This window comes from Arvicola amphibius, chromosome 6 (assembly GCF_903992535.2).
Source record: "Arvicola amphibius chromosome 6, mArvAmp1.2, whole genome shotgun sequence".
Lineage (NCBI taxonomy): Eukaryota > Metazoa > Chordata > Mammalia > Rodentia > Cricetidae > Arvicola > Arvicola amphibius.
Window position 1 is genome coordinate 88012479 of NC_052052.2, and position 23324 is coordinate 88035802.

General features: G+C 45.2%; 1 protein-coding gene across 3 annotated transcripts in view; it reads right to left on the reverse strand.

Annotated features, from left to right (window-relative positions):
* Svil (supervillin) overlaps positions 1-23324 on the reverse strand; it is a 202143-nt gene that overhangs the window by 23420 nt on the left and 155399 nt on the right. For all 3 annotated transcript variants that reach the window (XM_038334785.1, XM_038334786.1, XM_038334784.1), the window contains 9 exons: positions 15339-15486; positions 11183-11272; positions 11011-11097; positions 9017-9194; positions 7219-7391; positions 4743-4898; positions 3060-3196; positions 2379-2526; positions 2119-2264 (listed from right to left, as the gene is read on the reverse strand). In XM_038334785.1, the coding sequence (XP_038190713.1) occupies positions 2119-2264; positions 2379-2526; positions 3060-3196; positions 4743-4898; positions 7219-7391; positions 9017-9194; positions 11011-11097; positions 11183-11272; positions 15339-15486 (1263 nt within the window). The remainder of the gene's footprint in view (positions 1-2118; positions 2265-2378; positions 2527-3059; positions 3197-4742; positions 4899-7218; positions 7392-9016; positions 9195-11010; positions 11098-11182; positions 11273-15338; positions 15487-23324) is intronic.

Genomic DNA, 23324 nt, shown 5'->3' on the forward strand with positions numbered 1-23324 from the left:
GCTGAGGAGCCTGAGGATTCGATGCCATCTCTCCTGTGTGCAGTGCTAAGATCCCTGAAGCAGAGGTCATGCCATTCTTCTTCTTCTTCTTCTTCTTCTTCTTCTTCTTCTTCTTCTTCTTCTTCTTCTTCTTCTTCTTTTTGTAATGGTTTTTATTGAGCTCTACATTTTTCTGTGCTTCCCTCCCTTTCTCTCCCTTCCCCTTCTACCCCCTCCCATGGTCCCTATGCTCCCAATTTACTCAGGAGATCTTGTCTTTTTCTACTTCCCATGTAGATTAGATCCATGTATGTCTCTCTTAGGGTCCTCTTTGCTGTCTAGGTTCTCTGGGATTGTGAATTGTAGCCTGGTTTGCTTTGCTTTATGTCTAGAAGCCACTTATGAGTGAGTAGCTACGATAATAAGGGCTTATCGCTAAGTGGCTGTGGCATGAACAACTGGAATGCTCGTTATTCCTTTTTTCTTGCCTTCATTTCCAACACCCTAGACACTGCTTTAACTCTCAAGTAGGCTCCATTTCATTTTCTTCCTAAGATTATTGCTCATTATTTCTTTTGCTGTGACTTTTGTGCCCATTTACATGTCCATATATATCATATCCCCAGTCTAGCTTTGGATGGCATTTTCCTCTCTTTATTATTAAATACACTGTTACATGTTTGAGGGTTTCTATGTGTGCGGTGGGATGCTCTGGGATGCAGACAGAGACAGTGGCTGCACCAGTGCAGGAGTTGACACAATTATCACTGTCTGCTGCTCACTTCTGCTTTCTGTTGCCTCAGTGGCAAGAACAGTGAAAATCTCCACATTTTGCAGTGGTCTCTGGCGGTAACATTGACTGATGGTAGCTGCACACCAAGTAACAGACACCTAGACACACTCTGCTTCCCACTTGCCTATTCTGCCCTTTGACCTGCCTCCCTGGGTGCTTTCAGTCCCCACCCCCACCCCCGAATGACCTCAGCAGCTTCTGTTTTCTTTTCTGCCTCTGTGTAATTGACTTTGCCCCTCCCCCCTTTCCGGGGACGATTCCACATGTGGTGAGATCACACAATATTTCAATATTTCTCTCTCCATGCCTGACTTACTTCACTCATCTTGTAAGCTCTAGGAGTTACATTGTTTGCGTTTCCTAAGAGTTTTTAAATTACATTTATTTTGTGTATGTGTAAGGAATGTAAGTAAGTGAACAAGCTCTCTAATCAAAAGGCAGAGTGGCTGGAAGGGTCAAGAAAAGAAAACATGGGACTGGATCACTGGCTCAGTGGGGAAGAGCACATACTGTTCTTCCAGAGGACCCAGGTTCAATTCCTAGTACCCACATGGTGGCTCACAGTGGTCTGTAACTCCAAGACCAGAAGATCTGATGCCCTCTCCTGGCCTCTGGGGCATTGCGTTCATATGGTATATAGGCATACATTCAGGTAACATACCCATACAAATATTAAGAAAATTAAAAAAGAAAATCCTGTGACATTTGAAAAGAACATTGTTATGTATTTGTTTGCATGTTTGTTGTGAGTTCATGTGCACACACAGGAAGCCAGAAGATAATTCAAGGGAGCTGGTTTCTCTGCCCTCCGTGTTGGACCTGGAAACGGAACAAGTCTTCAGGCTTGGCAGTGAGAGCCTTTACTCACTGATTCATTGTGCCTGCCCTGAATTCTTTGTAATATGTTTCTACCTAATGGAGTTTAAAGGTTTTGTATGTCTTCCTCTCAGCCATTAGAATACTTAATGATGCTGGAAATAAGTGCAGTTAATAAATACTCACTGTGGTGCATGAAAAAATACCTGGCAAAACTGTAAATTATATTAATTACATGTACTCATACTAATTATTCCTGAAACTTTAGGACCAACTAAATTTCACTTTCATCTTTATATACCTGGAAACATGGAGATAGTATTTATGTTTTATATAAAATATAAATGCCTTCAATGATTCCTGACATTTCTGAAAAATACTCTGAACTTTGTTAGTGTTTTAGATAGCAGCAATGGTTTGAAATAGCACGTGAGTGTCCCTTAGCAAATGCTGTGTTCGATAGTTAGCAAGGAAGTGGCTAGAACCTGCCCTGGCCTAGCCCCAGCAGCACTGTGTCCCTGAGCTGGTACCTCTTTGGAATGCAGAAGGGAGCACTTTGGAATCTTCCCCCAGTAATCATCATCAGGGACGAGTTTGTCGTCTGTCAGGCGGTAGACACAGTTCGTCTCTATGATGGCTGTCTCGTACAGTTCATCTTCCTTTGGGTCTCCGGCAGCTTTGGGATAAGACAGGACATTAGAAAGTGGTTGACTTAAAGGATCCTTTAAGGGAGGGGGCCAGGAGAAAGGATGCTCAAGCCTCCCCCCTTCGAAAAATAGCAAGCTCTTACACTGGTAACTGGTCTGGCCACCCAGGAGCTTCCAGAAGTCTTTGGCTGCGTGAGTGTGTGTGTTAATCCCTTCCTCAATGGTCTGGATGTATGTAGCTCTACAACCAAGCTCCCTCTTTGTCTGAATTAATGTTGCAAGTTCAGATGCCTGAAAAAGAGAGGGACACAATGAGTTAGGAAGCAAAACTAGTGTGATTTGCACAAAGGGATACACACAGCCACCAGAGAATGAATACATGTCAAAAGAGTAGGCCATAGGGTGGCGGGCGTTGGTTGCCTAAGCTGAGAAGTGGAATTGTATGAGAAAGTGGGTCCAATATTTGGAGCGGTGACGCTCAGTGTATGATATTCATTGATAACTTCTGGGCTTTGGACACTGTCCCAGGACCGGGGCTTCCCCCTTGGGGCACTCAGGAAAGCCACACTGGCACCGCACAGATGTGTTGGACACCCAGAAGTCAGCTCAGTCTCAGGGCTTTCAAACTTGAGGCAGATCACAGACCTTTACTTTAGCACCTCGTAGAAGGTTCTTCAGAGATTCTAGCAAAGAAAACACTACCTGTCCCTTCCTGCTTGAATGAAACACAAGATATCTGAGAAGCTTGCCACAGATCAGCTGGTAGAACACCTCACTGTGTAAAGGACAGAGCATTAGAGGCATCTTATCATTTGGACACCTACCTTTGCCTTCTCGATGACATTTGAGAACTCTCCTACCCACAGGAAGCAGTACTGGGGAGAGAGCAGAAGGAAGCAGTCCCCACTGTTGAGTGACGAGGCGCGAGGCTCCACCAGCCTTGTCTGAACATGTCTTCTGCCTGTGGACAAACCCCAGCATCCTTTTTCCGCCATGCAGACATCCATGACAGATCTTCTACAGACCTCCCATTCTAAAGACTCTATTCATCTGAACTCTCGGACCAGCAGGACGTGGAAATTAAGACGGGCCACACGACAGCACCATCATTTGATGTTGCTGGTGAGTGCCTGCCCAGAGTCTCTGTGCTTCTTAGAAGTGGTCTCAGAGCCTTGGATTTTAGCATGTCTGTGGATGTAGTGAGCTCCTCCCATCTTGGGAGAGTGGTCGCGAGGACACCCTGCTCTCTCTTTCACATTCATGCTGCCTTTTCTCCACACAGCCTATTGCCTATACTGCAAAATCTGGCCGTGCAGCAGGGTAAGACAGGGCTCCTCACAGGATCCTCCCACCACTTAGGGAGCACTTAGGAGGGAGGCACGGCCTCGCGTCACTTTTACCCCCACTTCTACGTGATTGACTAAGTTGGAGCACTCTATGGTTACATACCAGTTATAACTGCACATCAGAGCCCCTCACCTGTCGTCTGTGTGTGTTGTGTGCACACGTGTTTGTGCCCATGCACAGATGTGTATGTTGTATGCACACGTGTGTGAAGGTGTGTGCACAGGTATGTACCCATGCATGGATATATGGGGATCAGAGGAGGGCTTGAATCATTTTCTTCCCTTGAGACAGAACCCGACCTTGCCATTTTACCTAGACTGGCTGGCCAGTGAGCTTGGAGATCTCCTGTCTCTGCCCCACAATGCTCAGGTTTCAGGCACATACACTCGCGGCGGATTTTTATATGGGTGTCCGGGATTCAAGCATGGGTTCTTGTGCTTATGTAAGAATCAGTCTTACCCAGGGAGACATCTCCCTACCCTTCACTCATCTTTTAAATACATCGAGAAGGAAATGGATTTGTAGAAAACACTTCAGACTCTTTGGCAGAGGCAGACACAATTCCATCCACCTTCCTGTGATGATCCAGCTACAGAGGTCACCTCTAGGAGTGAAGCTGCCCTCCCTCCTACTACTCTTCCAAGTCTCATGTGTTGCAGACAAACAGGACAGGAGAATGGAACCTGGGGATGGGTGAGGCTCATTCACTCCTGAATTCCCTCCATTCCTTCCCCAGGGATGTGCTTCCTAACTCTGGTTGGCATGAATCATGACTTATCCTGGTAGGGAGAACAGGGAGGGTGCGCAGACCCATGCTGAGGCTTCAGACACATCTGGTCCAGTGCATGGCAGTGCTGGAGTAAGGGCTACCGGGGTAGAAGCAGAAGCAGAAGCTGAGACTCTGGGAGGGTAAAGCACTGAGTCCAGCTCTGGGTCTCCCCCGCAGTGCCTGTGCCCACATTCACAGACTGCAGAGCTCCAGCGGCTGTGTGGAGTCTGTGATGCCGTAGTGAGGGAGACAGTACAGCACTGGCAAGGGAGACTCAGAGAGAGTGCCCGCCCTCCCCTCATGGACAACACTGGATGCAGCCAGGAGTCCCACCGTGACCAGCCAGAAGCCACAGGCTGCCACAGCTCCTTTAGACCACCAGGAGGAATACCTTTAATCTGCAACAGCATGAGCTTCTTGTAGGGCACGGCGCTGTTGTTGGAGTTCTGCTCCATCAGGTTGACGCTCCGCAGGCTGATGCTGCTGAAGTTCTCCCTGCTGGCTAGGCCCGCCAGCGTCACTTCTGAGAAGTTGGAATTGGCTGACACTGTGAAGGAAGATGCGGGAGGATGCTCGGCGGAGCCAAGGCTCACGACATAGGTGACTCCTAACCCACAGGACCCAAGCTGAGGAGCTGTGCCGTTCCAAGCTTAATTACTGTGTACAGAATTAAACGCGGAGGTCCCGGGGTCACTTGGAGTTAAGTTTGATGAGCTGGGGAGGGGGACGGGGACGGACTTGGAATAGACTCTGGAATGGAGAGTGAGGTTGGTCTCCAACTGTACATGACCCTGAGCTACACACCTGTTTTAAACTGGCCCAGAATGTGGGTTCCACTACTGTCAAACAGTGATTTTCATGGCATTAATAGCATCCACCATCTTGATATTTGAGTATTTTTTTGCTATAATTTTTATTTTCCTGAAGCATTCATAAATCAATTTGTCAAAGTTGTTGTTTTTTTATTGAAAGAGTGTTTAGTGGTGGCACACTTGCAGCTTCAGCACTAGAGGAGACTACCAAGTACCAGTCTAGTCTGAACTACATATCAGACTATAGCTTCCAAATAAGAAAAAAAGGTGGGCGGAAGGAAGGATGGAAGCAAAGAAGGGAGGGAGGAAGAGAGGGAGAAAAGAAGAAAGAATGGAAGGGGAGGGATGGAGGGAGAACTGAAAGGACGCGTTCCGTCTTGTCCTTGACTCTCTTTCTTTCCTCTTTCACCTGTCCGGCCCTCTTTCCTTCATTTCCCCTCGCGCTCTCCCCTCCGTCCTTCCTTCTTCCTGTTCGAGTGTCTTTCCTCGGTCGTCCTTCCTTCCTTCCTTCATCTCTTTCCTTTCTTCTCCCTTGCTGACTACGGGTATCTCTTAGGAGAGAGGGAGAATTTATATGAACTAGTTCTCTTTGCATCCCTACCAGTTAAGAAATGCTTTCCAAAAGGCCAGGGCCACCCGAAGTACCAAACAGCATCAGTGTTCTGTACTCAGTGTTAGATCCTAGTTGAAATCACTCACTGACTTTTGCCTCAGTAGTAACATTTTTAAAACAACGAGCTGAGAAGACACAAAGGTTTATTGGCACAATTTTCACATATCTCTCCACCACCTCCACTTCTATGGATCTCAGGTTTGGCTTTTGCTGCTATTGTTCCACACGTAAAACCCAGCATCTTGTGACTACAGCCAGGGCAGAGGCTCAAGGTACACGTTAATTACAAAATGATGACATCATCCCTGCAGGCTGTCACCTTTGTACCTGTGAAGACTTGGCGAAAGACGCCTACCGGGGAGAATCAGTCCCAGCATCTCTAAGGGGGTTGGAATTCTGAGCACTGTTGGTAGAACTGGATGGAGTGAGTCTACATCTGGTGTTTAGCAGGGTAGGTGGTTCTGGTCTGTGTCACCAAGTTGGCCTCCTACAGGGTGACAAGTGCTGTGACTTGTGTTGACACCTGTCAACAGCAGTTGATGCTTTCTGAAAGTACTGGTTTAAAATGCTGGGGTGAGGAAAAAAGTGAATTAGACATCCACACGTGATCTTCTAAGACACTCTTGAATAAGATTAAGTAGAGATAGAGACAGCTGACCCGAGGTCATGGGAGCTAGACTGACAACTGGGGAGCCTGCATGGGACCTAACTAGGCCTTCTGCATGTGGGTGACAGTTGTGTAGCTTGGTCTGTTTGAGGGGCCCATAGCAGTAGGGCCAGGATCTATCCCTGGTGCATGTGCTGCCTTTTTGGAACCTGTTCCCTATGGTGGGATGCCTTGCTTGGCCTTGATGCAGTGGGGAGGGGCTTGGTCCTGCATCAACTTAATGTGCCAGGCTGTGTTGACTCTCCATGGGAGGCCTTATCCTTTTTGAGGGATGGATGGGGGGTGGTTTGGGGGTAGGTAGGGGGAGTGGGAGGAGGGGAAGGAGAGGGAGCTGTGGTTGGTATGTAAACTGAATAAAAAATTTAAAATAGAAGGAAGAGAGGAAGAGGAGGAGGAGGAGGGAGAAGAAGAAGAAGAGAAGGAAGAAGAAGAAGAAGAAGAAGAAGAAGAAGAAGAAGAAGAAGAAGAAGAAGAAGAAGCTGAAGCAGCAGCAGCAGCAGCAGTAAGTGGAGAATTGCTGTGCTTGGGTTTTCCAGAGCAGAATTCCAAATCCAGAAACAGACGTCTCCTACTATCAGCAAAACAGCATCATTTAAACAGCACTTTAGTGAGAAGCCTTTAAACTCTGGGCAAGCATACATGTGTATGTGTGAATTCACTTTTGCTAATGGATGCTCTCTGAACTCCCATGGCCCCTCAAGGCAGATAAAGAGGAAATAACAGGTAGGCAGTGCTCAGGGACCCGAAGAAGAAGGCTGTAGCTCCTCCCACTCACTCTTCTCCACTTTCATCCGCTTGGACTCCACGAAGGCAACGTTGAGCCTCTGCTCCGTGTATTCCTGGAGGAGATCATCTCTTGCTGCCAGCAATTTGAGAGGGTTCTTAGAAGCCTGGACTCGGCGCTTGGGCCTAACCGAGCGCTTATGCTCGGCCACGGAAGATGTCAATCTGTGGACAGAGCAGATGTGGCTCAGGTTGTTGTCTGAGACCTGGGACAATACACTATGCTACTTTTACTTCCTGATTTCATCCCACTACTCCTGCTGTGATGTAGTCACATCTTGGAGGTAAAGGGAGATTTGAGCCTACTCTAGTTCTGGAAGCCTTGCCCACTTGTGCCTTTGGTCTCTGTCTGGAGGGTTTCCAGTGTTATAGGACAGCTCATTCCACTGCTGGCTAGAGAGCCCAGGATTCTCTGTACACACATGGCTACTGCTGCTGTCACCAGCAAGTTCTCAGAGACTCCCCAGATGGCCACTGAACCTCTATTGAATCCTCTTTGCCCCATATTAAATCTTTTTCTTCAAATACAGCTTTTCTGTTCCCTCCACAGCTAGTATTAACTCAACCTACCAGCTCCCTGAGGAAATTAACCATACTTGTGAAGAATATACTAGAATAAAATAGGCCTTCAGAATCATCTCTGGTCCCTGAGACTGTCCCAAGACTGAGTTGAGCAGCCTGGGGAGGTAGTGTGTCAACGATACAATCTTTCAATAGACTCCTGTGCTGACATGCAACTGTCAAATGTTTAGGTCTCTGCCAGGAAGCATTCTTTGTATACAACTACTGTGCGTGTGAGCACAAGTACACATTTGTTTAAGTCATTACTTATCGCAACTATATATACCACGTCAGCAATGACAGTTGGATGGGGAGAAGGTGAATGGAACAGGTTGACATACCCAAAGCAGCACATCACATAAGGAACCATTTAGGGAAACTTTACTATGAGTAAACACACCCGTGGAGACAGTCACTCTGGTAATTCTATAGGGAAGAGCAGAGCCATGCGGGGGTGGTTGTGTGCAACTTGCTTAGATCAAGTGCCCCTACTTCTGATAATATCATCTGTTCCCTTGACTCCATGAATGACTTTAGGGATAGACTTGGGACCCAAACTGAAACAGTGAAGGCCAAACCTGAACTTTGATAGTCTACTGGGAAGTGAATCAGACTGCTGTGTTGACTGAGTAGCCTGATCATTTGGTGCTAGAGGTGGCCACCTCTTTCCCTACAGTTGCAGCTTGACCAAGAGAGAAGCCGGTGTATGGAAAGACAGCCTTGAGAGATTGCGCTGTTCTGTACACTCAGGGAACACCTGAGTTTGAACTAAATTCTTCCCTAGTGTTTTTTTTTTTTCTGATTGCAATTCAACACATGTATTTTTCTGGCATATGCCACAGATGGAATCCTAACACATAATCACTTTCTATAACATTTGGGTGCCTCTGAGAAAACCCATGAACATACTAATTTTATACATCGCTGGTAGCAAAGGAACCTTAGCTCCTAATCTGCTAAGCTGTTTTCATCCAAATATCTAGTTATGGGTAAGTTAGTGCTGTCCAGTGGGGCATTGTGGGCATCTGCTAGGTGGCAATGCTCTAAGACACCACAACATGTGAGTGATGTGAGGCCAGCCACACCTTTCAAGAATGCACAAATACCCAGGACACACACAGTAGGCCTGCAAGTCCAGCAGGGCGACCACGTGCGCTCTCTCTGACACATGGCGGAAGTGTCTGCTGACAGACGAGGAGGCGTGTGAAGGAAGTCAATCTCAAACTCACTTGGGGGCATAAGGGTCAAAAATGACATCAAAGTCCTCCTCCAGATCCACAGGACTTCTAGGTACACTGTGATCCACGCTGCGGTAGAATTTGGCAAAGGTCTCATCATCATCCAACTTCATCACCTCCTTGACGGATTTCCCAGTGACCGTGAGAACCGTCTCCTGCATCCCGGCAACTATCAAAACGGAGCAAAGCCCCCATGAGCTTTAGAGGAACAGTCCCTGTGACCCTTCTTTGCACTGTTGTAATGGTAATTTCCTCAAGTTCCCAGGGTGGGGGAAGTTCCCTCTCTGCCTCCTCCCGCCACCCCCCCACCCCGGGCTCCCAGCTCACTCTGCTTCTCATATAAGGACCTCCCAGCTGCACAGTGATGGCTAGGGCATCTGACTGTGTCTACACAAGCACATGAGCATTTCTGAACCTGACCTCTCCTGGAGGGGAGCTAACCTCAGCCTTGTTCCATCTAAGGGTTCTGCAAACATTTCTGCTAAGGGCTGAGAAGCATTTGACCGACCATACATGATGTGACTGCTCCCTCCATCCTAAGGTTACAGCACCAATGTGACCATGAGGGGACAGAGCTGTGCTCCAATAAGAGCAGGTGGAACATTGGGGAGGTCACGGCACTGCCTGCTGACCACGGGATAGATCATTGCTATTCCATCATGTTGGCTAGTTTATATTAGCTTTATAGAGGCTACAGTCATTTAGAAGAAGAGAATATCAACAGAAAATGCCCCTATGAGATTGGCCTGTGGGACATTTTCTTGATTCGTGATTGATGTGGGAGGCTCCAGCCCATAATGGGTGGTGCTACCCCCAGGCAGGTGGTCCTGGGCATTCTGAGGAAGCAGTCTGAACAAGCCACGAGAAGCATGTCAGTAAGCAGCACTCCTCCATGACCCTTGCAGTCAGGTTCCAGCCCTGCTTGAGTTCTTGTTCTGACTTCCTTGGATGATGGACTACAAACTATAAGATGAAAGAAAACCCTTTCCTCGCCAAGTCTTTTTCAGTCATGGAATTTATCACAGCCATAGAAACCTAACTAAGACAATGGTATAATAGATTTCATTGTTAATATATCTTACCCAGTCAAATTAGCTATTGTATTACACCCTTATCATCTGGTTTTCAGTGTCTGTGTAACTTACAGCCTTTAGGGGTCACTGTCAACAGTGCGGAATACTAGTACCACATACTGGTTTATCACGAGAGAAGAAGCTATTTTTGCATACCCCCTTTCGTATCAACAACTATTATAGTAAAACGTTCATTGCATTATTTTTACTAGAATTGTCTTTTTGAAAGTATTTGGTATTATAAGAAAAAATAACTTTTGCTTTAACAGAAATGATACCTATAACTCAAAGCCAAGAGGATGTTGATTTTGTATTTGTACAGTATCTGCTTTGTGGTGTAAAGGCAATATCATGGAGGTATACTTGGACTGGATGACATCCCAAGGGTTTGGAAACTTGGGTATCCCAAATTCAGGATATTATCAAGTGGATCAGAGTTTGAACTTTAATTAGTATCGACTACAGTTTGATTTTCTGAAGGATAACAATAGAAACTTTAAGTGTGTGTGTATGTATAAATTGTTAAAAGTATACTAGAAAGGAGATAATTTGACTGAGAAGGGAAGGCAATCAGAAGTAGGATTTGGAGAGCCAGCTATGGTGATACATGCCTGTTGTGCTAGCTCCTAGCGGGAGACTAGGAGTTCAAGGTTATCTTTAGCTCAAGGCTAGCCTAGTCTACACGAGACCTTGTTTCAAAAAGCAAAACATCAGTAAAAACAAAAACAAATGCCAAACACAAACAGAAACAAACAAACAAATACCCCAAAAGTTAAGAAGTTGAAACTTAGAACTCAGAGGTTCTGAGAGAGTAGATGGTGTCAGGGATTTTAAGGTTTTCTTTGTTACTCATGGGAAGTAGAGAGCACAGTGTGCGGTAGCGGAAGCTCCCCTCTGCCTTCTGGAATGTACCTTTGTTGTTCAACTTCCTTAGAAAGGTCTCCAGCCTGTCCAGCTTCAGGTCCGATTCCAGCTGCATGTCTGGTCTGGCTTCAATATCTAAACAACAGAAACCATCAGTGAGCAAGTGCCCCTGGGTCCTCCCTATGCTCATGCTCGCATCACTGTGGATGGGATGACTTACCTTCCAGGGGTTTGGAAACTGGGGTGGTGCCCCTTGATTTGCTGCAGAGAGGGGATGAGACTGGAGTTATGGCTGTGGGTGATGCCAGACCTACAGAACACACAAGTGGACAGTTTAGCATCTTAAAGATTAATTGTGGAAGTTCACAAAAGCCAGTAATCTGTACATATCCCTACAGTATGAGCAGATACACAAGTATGCACAGGTTAGACACTGTGCTGTACAGGTCTGTGCAGGCCAAATGCAGCCATACCTTTGATTTTCCTATTCCTATGAATTACACAGCTGTCAAGCTGGTGTTTCAAAATGAACGGAAAAGGCATGGGGAAACATACCCACAGCATGTAAACGGCTCCCAGGATATCCTGGAACAATGAAGTTTGGAAGGCCTATTTGAGTGGCAGGGTCACAGAGAAAAAAACCAAGTGGTACCATTTCCCACAGAGGAGGTTAGGAGTAGGCTGTCTTGTCCTAGGCAGCAAGGGGCCCTGGGCATCAAGATTCTTGTCCAGTTTGGCGGGGGCAGGGGCAGTGACAATGTGGTCTTGTAAGCATTAGACTTAGACTCCTTAGGATAAGATAACTATTAAAACATTTAGCATATATTTCTTCTTTGATATTGTTCATGCTGGTTATAATTCTAATTTTTATGTATAGTTTTCCTTTTCTTTTCCCTGGACAATATTTAATATTTGTTCTTACTGTATATAGTTTTATATTAGGTTTAGAACTCTCTTATTTAGACAAAAGGGGGAGGTGCTTTTTGGCCTATAGCCTTTAAGATAACATTCCACTTTGAGCGTGGTCTCTTGTACTTTAAATGCAGACAAAAAGCATGCGCGAATTTGGTTCTAGTTCCCAGCTCATGCAGAGAACTGCGGATTGCTACACTTTCTGTGAGTTTATTCCCAGACAAATAAACCTTTGTTATACTCCATTTCGGGCTATTGTGGAACTCTTTTGTACACCAACAGATGGAGAATAGCCCAGAGGTCTGACCTCCGAAGAAAGATTTGGGATTGTGGGACAGTCATACTCAACAGCTGAGGTATGCTGGAAACAACCCTATGTTCCCTGAGACACAGGGTGGGAAGTATTTACTCAGGTAAAGGCTGATGACAGGTAAGAAGGGAAATTTTAGCACAGAGTGGGCACTCCGTTGAAATAAAACAGAGTTTAGAGATACCAACCCCCACCCAAGTGGAAGACACCAGGGTGAGAAATAAGTGTAGAGTTTGCAAAGAACTGGATGAGCTGCTGCTGTCCTCTGCATCCGTGTGTGTGTGTGTGTGTGTGTGTGTGTGTGCTTGTGGTGTGTCCTCTGCATCCGTGTGTGTGTGTGTGTGTGTGTGTGTGTGCTTGTGGTGTGCCCTCTGCATCTTTGTGTGTGTGTCCCCTCTTCATCCTTTGTGTATGTGGTGTGTCCTCTGCATCCGTGTGTGTGTGTGTGTGTGTGTGCATGTGGTGTGCCCTCTGCATCTTTGTGTGTGTGTCCCCTCTTCATCCTTTGTGTATGTGGTGTGTCCTCTGCATCCATGTGTGTGTGTGTGTGTGTGTGTGTGTGTGTGCATGTGGTGTGCCCTCTGCATCTTTGTGTGTGTGTCCCCTCTTCATCCTTTGTGTATGTGGTGTGTCCTCTGCATCCGTGTGTGTGTGTGTGTGTGTAGGTATGTCTGTGGTGTGAAGTTTAAGAGGACACAACCCTGCCCTCCTAGGACAGCCAGAGAACATGTAAGTTGTTCTCATCTATGAGAAAAGACAAAGGATTTGCTTTGCTCCGTCCACAAGCTGGAGAGAGGCAAATAGAGCATAAAATGCAGGAAGGGCAACTGGAAAGTGACTCAAGACTTAAGTTCTGAGCAACAGGCTGGGACTTCTCAATATCCCTTCGCACGGACACTAACTGATTTCAGTTCCAGGCCTGCAGAAAGCTCAGTCCCATGAGAAAAGATAATATAAGTAAACACAGTAATATACATGAACCTGGTGTCACAGGACAGGACAGATACCAAGCCACTGCTTACTAAGGGGTGCTTGAGAGTTACCAGAAGAGTCCACTGGCTCTGACGCTAGTAAGTCAGATGATTCAGCAGGTGATAGTCCCAAAGAAAGGAGCAAAATCTGCCCTTCTACATGGACACTGGGCAAATCCCACCACTGCTGCACCCCTGCTGCCAGTCAGGCCACAGAGCAGAAGAGGGTTCCTAGAAGGGGGATACTGCCTTCCCAGCTAGAGACAGGGCTTTCCCTATAACGGAACAGGGTATAAAGAGTGACGTTTCAGAGTGCTGAAATAAGCAAAGCTCTCCCCACAGCTCCTTCAGTAAATTCTAGAAGTGACAGGGATATTTTCACATCACACTCTGAGTACCTTCCCTCCACTTGTAGGCTATTAGAGTGATCTGTGCTATGCTGATTGTTATCCAGGGTATAAGAACATAAAGGAGCCAGGCAGTGGTGGTGCACTCCTTTAATCCCAGCACTCAGGAGACAGAAGCAGGCATATTGCTGTGAGTTCGAGGCCAGCCTGGTCTACAAAGCAGGTTTCAGACCAGGCTCTACAGCTACTGGGAAATCCTGTCTCGAAAAACAAAAACAAAACAAACAAACAAATATTAAAAAGGAGAGACTGCCCAGAGGAACCTGGGAGAGCTGGTGCTTCCCTGGGAGAAAGAAGGAAACCCTGCGCTTGTCTGGATGTGCCCTCGGAACACTGGGATGCGAACCTGTGCAGCTTTTGGGTTCCACGGCTTGTGCCAGGCGGGAAACAGGAACGAATATGCTCACTGTGGGATAGGCTGCTCTGTATCCAGACCAGCAAATGTGTGTCCCTGTTGTCAGTGTGGGCCAGGGCACAAGAGCAAGGATACAGTGGGAAGGGCTTAGTTAGGGCTTTTCAGATGACATGGCAAAATAAAATAACACAAAAATTAAGCAAATTGCCATCAGGATATAAGTTGGAGCCAACAGATGAAGACTTGGGTTTACTTTCATTTCCAATTTTTTTTTTTATCAATTTGAGCTGCTTCTTGTTAGTGGGGGGAGGGTGAGGTGTGTGTGTGTGTGTGTGTGTGTGTGTAGAGGGTGGGGGCTGAGCTCAAGATTACACCTGACTAAACAGTTCCATGTTCCTGTGAAGAAAATCCAGGTCCTGCCTCAACCTGTGGAAGTAAATGGTCTTCTGCTGTCCTTGGATGATCCCAAGGTTAACACATTTGTTTCAAAGGCTTCAGTGGAGATTCAAGGAAATTTCCCTCCGAGATTTGCCCTCTCCCCTGCAAACATTCACACAGTGAATGACTTCAACTCTACACAGAACGGAAGGTTTAAGGAGAGGAAATGCTCAACTCAGGAAGTACATGGCAGAACTTGAAGATTGAAGAGATTCTGACATTTAACCATGTCCCAAAGAACAGGAATTAAAGCCCCAAACACCCTCAAAACTCTCTGGAGATGACTTAGGGATGTGGCACTCAGTTTCCTGCACGTTTGGGTCCAGCATCACGCAGTCCTAGCGTTCCTGGTGAACTAAGGATCCTTCTCCCTGAAATTCAGAGCATCTTTTAGACATCTGTCACATGTCTGCAAATTGACTTTGTAAGCCACAGCTTACAAAGCTAGAGCCAAAGGAACATAGGAAGTGACCTGCAAGGGACAAGAGGGGCTGGGCTCCTTCATACTAAAATGCCTTTACTACCAAAAGCTTACTTGATAGTGGTGGGGTGGTAGGGAGGCACTGCTAGATGCTCATTAGGACACAAGAAGATGGAAACAATTTAAAAGGAATGTGGGAAATAATTGGTTAAAATTACTTGTATCTTTCTGTCTTTTTTTTCTTTTTCTTTCTTTTTTTTTGGCAGAGCTGATTGCTTCTGAAACCTACAACTGTACTCAGTTTCTAAACAGGTAGGTTCTGAAAGAGTGACAGACTGAATCAGGGTTCCTATGCTGAAGAGGACAGCGACTAAGAAGCCTGCAGCAGAAATACTCCGCACAGCCATCAAAACCCATCTACTTAACACCCATGCAGTGTGAGTTGAAAGATCAGGGCTTTCTCCTCTTTCTGCTGAGTTTCTACATTCATGAATAAGAGTGCCCTGATGTGTGTGCACACACATGTGCATGCACGAACACATGGTTACAGACAGGCTCTGACCTTTCTTCACCATTCTTCCTGCCACGGTGAACTGGGTGGAGTCATTGGCAGCTCCTCTGCCCTTCGTCTTCCACGCTTCCTCTCGCACAGTGATGAGGTGTTTCCGCTCCTCAATCGTCATCTGGCTCTCTCGACTTTCTGTGACCCGCTGTGTGCAAAATGCACAGAAGGGAAAATAAGAGAAGCGAGAAAATAGGTAAAGAAATAAAGCTGCCGTGTCTTACTTGTCTCCTGTGTGCTGAATGAGTTCATGAGGGAAGCTCACCCACAGGCGCTCACAAAGAGCATGGCTACTCTAGAACATTTGGTCTAAGTCAGCTCCCCAAGAGTGACAGTGAAGCAGGAAGACTGGTTAGCCGGAGTATGAACTGTAGGATTCCCCAGGACTGGATGGACCTTTGGGGGATGTTACCTGGGGGTCAGCTAGCCAGGGGACCTCAGAAGAAGGCTCTAGATAACAACAGGCCTAACACCCAGGGTTTACTTTGTTAGACATAACCCACACAGAGAACAACGGTTCTCAGCATTTGAGTCTCTAACATGGCTGATTTCAGTGACAAACGCCAGCTTCCCTATCATCTAATCTATGAATCTTCCTTGCACATGGTTCTTCAGCACATTTTCATGGCCAGAAGTGATTCTGACACCCTTAATTCAGATGAGGTGAAGACCTTGTTCCAACATATGACAGCTAAGTGCAATGTATGATCCTAGTACGAGTCCAGGAATGGGATTAGTAAGGATATTATAGGGGAAATTGACACAATTCAAATACAGATATGGGTTTGGTAAACATGATGTCAATGTCAAGTCTTGTCTTGATCATTGCATCACTGTATCACGGGCATGGGGGAAACACCCTTGCCTTTAGGAAGTACACATTGAAATACCCAATGGAGCAGGTCTCCATGTTACTCAAACTTCTTGTGCATGGTTTGGGAAGGAAAGATAAAATTAGATACATACAGTCATTCATATATATTCATATACACAGCCACACACAGAGATACACATATATACACACATTCATACAGAGTCACACAAAACACAATCTTACACATTCACAATCACACACATACAATCATATACACAGCCACACATACTCACAGTCAAATGCATAAGTATAGTCACAGAGACACAGACACAGACTCCTTGACCGTACATGAAATGGGAGAAGAGATCAGGAGGGTGGTAGAAGGAAGAGGCAGGAAGAGTGAATATCAGAAATTGGGGTTAGGAGTGGGTAAAAGAGAGGCCATGCCCAGTAAGGAAACTTCTCTAGGACTTTTAACTGTTGCCATATGTAAGTTACCTGTCGTTACCAAGAATTAAAAACAAAAGCAAGAACACAGACAACTTTTTCACTCAGGGTTGACAAGATGACCCTAATTCCAAAGAATGCTTGAGTTATGTAATTTTACTAAGTAAACTATGAAGTCTTGATAAAAGATTCAATAATGTTTGAGAGAATAAGTTTGCTTGAAAATTAAATGTCCAGAGTACAGTTTAATTAAACCGATAGAGGAGCTGGCTAAAAGTATTTCCAAAAATATCCAGAATGCCTTTAAAATTGGTTCCTTTCTCTATGGTGAGCTCATGGTCTCTCCAGAGAGCAGGGCACGGTAATGTGGTACAGTTAATAACTCAGAAAATGCTTGAATCAATAGCTTAGCTCTCCTTGAAACACCTAAAATGTCTGCATGGAAGATGAAATTTGAGCCCTGAGATGAAAGCAACTCAACCCAAAGCTTCCTGAAGGAATATTTTTGATTTCCTTCTAAATGCAAGTATTAAACAAATAAGTTTTTCTTTCCCTGAAAATGTCTATATAACTTGACTACTTGGCATGCGTGGCTTGGGAACCCCTAGTTTGTACCCCTTGGCCTTACAAGGCTCTAGAAGGAGTAATGAATGTCCACTTGTGTATTCCCTGAAAAACCTATAAAATCCACCCGAAGGTATGAAACCTCTCAAAGTATGGAAAAAAGAATCTACCCTTGTCCCTTTCTTTTTTTCAGTTTGGAATGACATTATTGTCTTGCTTTTCTCTCTAAACATTTCTTTTCTTTTTTAATTCTGTTAAGTTCTGTATCCTGTCTTAGGCTTAACAGATGGATGTTTAGGAGCCTGGAACAGTGAGAGAGAAGCAGAATATGGGCAGAGGACCTACCTCATCCATAAGTCATTCTTTCAAATAGAGATGCCATCAGTTTTGGAGAGAAGCAGAGGGAATGAGAAAGAGGATGTGGGAGGAGGGTGTGGAAGAAAGTGAAACATCTGGGAAGAAAGGAAGGTGGCAGACACATCAGGACAATTGATGAGCTGTTTCCAGGTTGCCAGGATGCTGCAGATTGGCTTGTTTCCCTCTAAGCTCCTGGGAAATCATAGCTGAGCCACACATTTCACCCACAGGTATGAGATAATGCAGAGGAGTGAGCGGCTCGGGTATCATTAGGACTAGCAGCAAATTAGAAGGCAAAATTCCTCCACAGTTGGTAAGTTTCACAGGAGGAACTATGATAACCTGGCTTGCCCAACAGCAGAAACGATAGGACCATATGCTAATTAGCAGAGATAAGGTGAACCTGCAGAATTCTGTATGATGGAAAATCCGGATTTAGCTTTGCCTTCCCCCGACCAAAGATTACGATCCATGCTCACATACAGTGTCAAGTGATCTAAAATTGGAGACAATGACAAAGAAGCCCTGTGCTCAGAATTTAAAGTGATTCTGGTCTGGTCCTAGAGTCAGCTGGTGGCTTTTGATGGACGATGGGTTTAGCACCTTATTCTCCACAGCCTTGGTGCAGGCGAGGAAGCAGAGGATACGCAACGCCTCACAGGATCTAAACATACTGTCTCCTTCTCTGTGCTCTTGTATCATGAAACATGAAGACATCACCACTGCTGGAGCTCAACAACTTACCTGGTCACTGACCACTGATAAATCATAGCCACGTTAACACTGAAATTATCTGGGCAAACTGTGAAGTAGTAAAAATGCATTGTTTCAGACGTTCTAAAGTTTGAGGTCATAAAATATAAGCTGCTTTTGATAAATATTATTTTTCTTTCAGTCTAAAACATTCATGGTGAGACAGTCCATGTTCATGGATAGATGGTCAGCTCAGTTCTCAGCAATTTGATGATCTACAAATGTAATGCAGTCCCAACAAAATCCCAGTAGCATCTTTTAAAAATTGACAAACTTATCCTAAACTTGAATGTATATTGGAAAGCAAAAGCTTTGGGACAGCCACAGAAGAAGAATGGAGGTGGAAGACTCAACTTTAAGATTTACAAAGCTACAGGACTCAGGACAGTATGGTGCTGACTGGAAGCCCAGAACCCGACCTGACTGAACTCTGAGGAGGACAGGAATAAAGGCAACACAGCGGAGAAAGGAGCATTTTAAAGGAGCCATGTGCTACAATACTTGCATACTTGCTTAACTGTAAAATAAAAGCACACAGATTAGATCATATATCATTCACAAAAATTAGCTCCAAGTGGTTCATAGACTTCTATGGGAAATGGAAAACTATGAAACTTCTAGAAGATAGTAGGAAAATCTAGACATGAACTTAATTGTGCATACACACCCCCAGCCCTGCCCCACTACTAAGATCAAACCTACGGCCTCGTGCGTGTTAACTTCCCAGCCTTGGTACACTTCAGTTTTAGGCATATTCATGAAATAACTAGTTAGCAAACTGTGATTCCCTGAGATTAATAAGCTGCTCTGTGAAAGATCCTGCCGGATCCTGTCAGAAGAACAAGAAGACAACCCACAGGATGGGAAGAAATATTTGTAAGCCGTATTAACATGGGACTGTCACCGAAGATTAAAAGCCAACGGCTGGGAAACAAATGGGCCGACCATACACACAGATGCACTACCGGAGAAGATGTATGGCTGGAAAACAAGCATATGGCGATGTATTCAACGTGGAACACTGAGAAACTTACGCTTAAAACCAGACCCTATGATACAGCTTTTGGAATGGCCAAAATCTAAGGCACTGACATTAAATGTGGTAGAGACACTGAGCAACAGGACTCTTCACTGGATGCTGGAGGAAGGTGAAGCGGCATAGCTGGAAGGTTTCTGTGGTCACACCCTTTAACACCCGGCTAGTAAAGCCTGTGGCACGTGGACTTTGTTTGTAGCTACTTTATTCACAGTTGCCAAAACTTGGAAACAACCAAGATGACACTGAGTAGGCAAATGCCTAAATAAACTTAGTCCATTCAGACACACTGGAGAGAAATGAGCTATCAAGGTACAAGAAGGCACAGGGCCAAGGGAAGCTGCCTGTTTACATCTCAGAAACATTAAGATCAGCAGCTGATAAAGATCAGGTGGTTGAGTTGATGCTCAGGGAAGCACAGAGGATGTTCAGGGAGGGACGCCATCCTGAATGCCAGTGGAGCAGCGGACAACGTGGATTAGACTGAGCATTCCCCAGCAGGGAGTTGGGCAGGAAAGCACCGTACAGACTCAGATAGATGGACGATGGATACTCTGGTGTTTTCTGGGCTCTTGCCTTAGAACTGAAAGTTCAGAGACTTTCCTTATACTAGTTTCATGACCTCAAGGGAAATTCACACTACTGAATCCACCTAAAATTTTGGAGTGAAAAAGTGGATTGACCCACTTTGAAAAATATGAAAAAGTTAAACACACACAAGATCTCCCTTTCTCCACACACAAATGAAATGCCACAGGAAAGCTGCTTCCTTCCACATGCCTCCACTCAGAAACTGCAATGAGGTTTCACATGTATAGGCTTTTCCTCACCCGATTAACAGATACAAGAGAGGTATTTATTGGCAGCAGGCATAGCAGAAGAATAAGCAGAAGCAAATACAGGTTCCTATAGGGCAAAGCAGGAGGATTAGCAGTAAACCGGAAGGTAGACCGGAGTGTGGGATGGGAGTGAGCTGGGGAGAAGAGATGCAAACAGCAAATGGTCTAACAGTTAATTTTCTCATTGCAATTGTGGTTCCCTCTAAGAACATCCTTCCTTTGGGTGTCAGTGCTGACAGGCATACATCCCACACAGCCCAGCCCATGCACCCGAGCAGGGTTGTGCAGTAATTGAATACGTTAATGGCAGATTACTGCAATATACGTATAGATGTATATTTAGTTTGAGATGAGGTCTGGGCCTTTTGTCAACAGTTTAAATACATTTATGTATTAACTATTGTATTTACTATTAAAACATTTAATAATTGCTTTCTTTATGGCATTTTCATAATATGACTTAAAAATAGTTTAAGGACACAGGATCAGCTTCCAGACCGGATGAGAGCTGTATGCTGCCTAGGAATACAAAACAAAAACCAAACCAAAACAAAAGACCAACAGAGAAGGCATGGGCATCATAGGTACTATGAAATTAGAAGACATGTTAGCGGCCGTAGGGACAGTTGCCTATGCATGGGTGAGCAGAGCGGGCCTCTGCCCCTCTAAGTGAATGTGATGCATTAGCTGGGTTGTTTTCATTTTCAGGTAAGGATTCCAAAGAACTTCACAAGGAGCCAGACAAAACTGTAGTCACTGTGACACTGCCAGATGCACTTACCTGAAATGTTCCCATGTCGTTACAAACAAAACAAACAAAAAACCCTGCTGCTTAGGACCATTAAGCATGCTCAGGATGCTCAGGAATGTGTCCGCCTCCCTCTAAATGAGACAAGTTTTTTCTATACGATATAGACACACAAATATACATATCATACATATAAATATTTGAGTTTTCCCAATAAAAATCCCAGGCTTTCCTTTTCAAAGCCATGATTCTGATGGGTCTATGTAGTAGTGTTCCTGAGGGTAGAACCCCCTCTCTTTGCTCCTCTGTCTCCAGGCTGCGTACCTAAGCTTTGCACACACCCAGGGAACCCACCGTGCTACAGAAGACACCTGCGTTAGAATCAGTCTTACCCAAAGCAGATTAGAAATGGCATTATCATCTGTAAATCCTCCTTCCTCCTACAGGTTAAAACAAACAGGAGACATTGGAGAGGGCCGGGTGTCACCATCACTCTGTGCCTGGGTTCAGTCAGCCAAAAGCATGCACGCGTTCACAGTCCAGTGTGATAAAAAGCAAGCAGTCTCACTCATCAGGGCAGGATGGCAACCCGTGAGCAGGCAACAGTCAACGGCTTGCTCTCCCTGCCGGTTCCCCCATCAATATGCTTTCTCCTCAGCTGTGGCAGACAATACGGGCGTGAAGATGACAGAGGTTCCCTCCTTGAATTTTCAGTAGCATTTTGGTGATACCTGAGATCTCAGCCTTAAGTGACCTCACCAGAAGCAGAAGCAGAAAGAGCGCCCCATCCTCACCTGGGACTCACACAGATAGAGACTGTTTTAACAGCCAGATCTACGATGGGCTTTTATTTCATGGAGAAAGCCCCAGACACTGGATGACTGTCTTCAAAGGGACACGGAGCCACCTTATATGCTGCAACGTTTACTGGGCCCAAGTTGGGCTGGGATTAGTTAGCTGGTGAAAATAAAAATCTAGAATTTGCTGGAAAGAAGATACCTGGAAGGTCACTTTTTTTTTTTTTTTTTTTTTTTAAAGACAGGGTTTCTCAGTAGCTTTGGAGCCTGCCTTGGAACTTGCTCTGTAAACCAGGCTGGCTCGAACTCACAGAGGTCCACCTGTCTGTCTCCCAAGTGTTGGGGTTAAAAATGTACACCACCACCACCCGGCTTGGAAGGACACTTCATTAAGACCTTGTTTTGTTTTCCTTTCTCCTGATGGACATGGAAACAAAGCCTTCTCAGGTGCGCATGTCCCTCAAAGTGCGGAACTAGTATGTGCCACCACTTCATGGCTTTCGGGTCCTTATCACCAGGTCATGTGCCATATCTAGGAGCCAGACGTTTGTCCATGCTCCCTGACCTGCTCTAACTCAAGTCCAGGAGCCAGGCATGGAGGGTGCTGGGTGAGAGAGGAGGAAAAGGAAGGGATCTGAGTGATTCCCATGGGAAGTAAGGATAGTGGGGGATAATCAGAACTCTGAAGAGTCAATTCATTAATCTTAATATTTGAAGAATATAATTAGAAAGCGAACAAATGCTCCCTGGGGCTGAAATCTGAGAACAAAAGGTCTTTTTAATTTTATTTTCTTCAAAGCTATTCATGACCCAAATAAGACCATATTATCATAAAGGACCCCAAATAAGACATGGGTGTGAACACCCCAATTTCTTTTCTTTGGAGACAACTCCTTTGAAAGAGAAAATGGTTATAGATTTTCAAGGCATTTATTTATTTTGTTGTTGTTGCTTTGAAATAGGGATCATTCTATAGTCTGGGCTGGTCTGAAACTCACTACATAGCCTAGGCTGGCCTTGAATACATAGCAATTCCCCCATCTCTGTCTCCTCAGTACTAGAATTATAAGTGTCTGCCACTATGCCAATCCCATCCCCTAGTCTTTTTTAAAAAATAATTTCATCTTTTTTGTGTATATGGATGTTTTAGCTGCACATATGTCTGTGCACTGAGCATATGCCTGGTGCCCACAGAAGCCAAAAGAAGGTATCAGAGTTTCAGAGAGTTGTGAACTCTCATGTGGGTGCTGGGAATTGAATCTGGATTCTCTGGAAGAGCAGCCAGTGTCCTTAACCAATGAGCCATCACCCCAGCCTTGCTAGTGTTGTTTCCTACTAGATCCTCAAAGTTTTAAATTATCAATATGACATTAATAGAAATAGGAATGTATTTTGTTTTTGTGGGGTGTGTGTGTCCACCTGTGCACATACGGATATCAGAGGTTCATGTTGGGTGTCTCCAGTGTTTTCCACCTTTTATTTGGAGACAGTGTCAGTCACTGAACCTGACTCTTGACGATGGCCAGCAAGTGCGATGGGGTGGCAAGCACTCAGCAGACATGGCTTCTATGTGAGTGCCTCACACTTACATGACAAGCATGTTACTGACTGCGCCAACTCTCCAGCCCCTA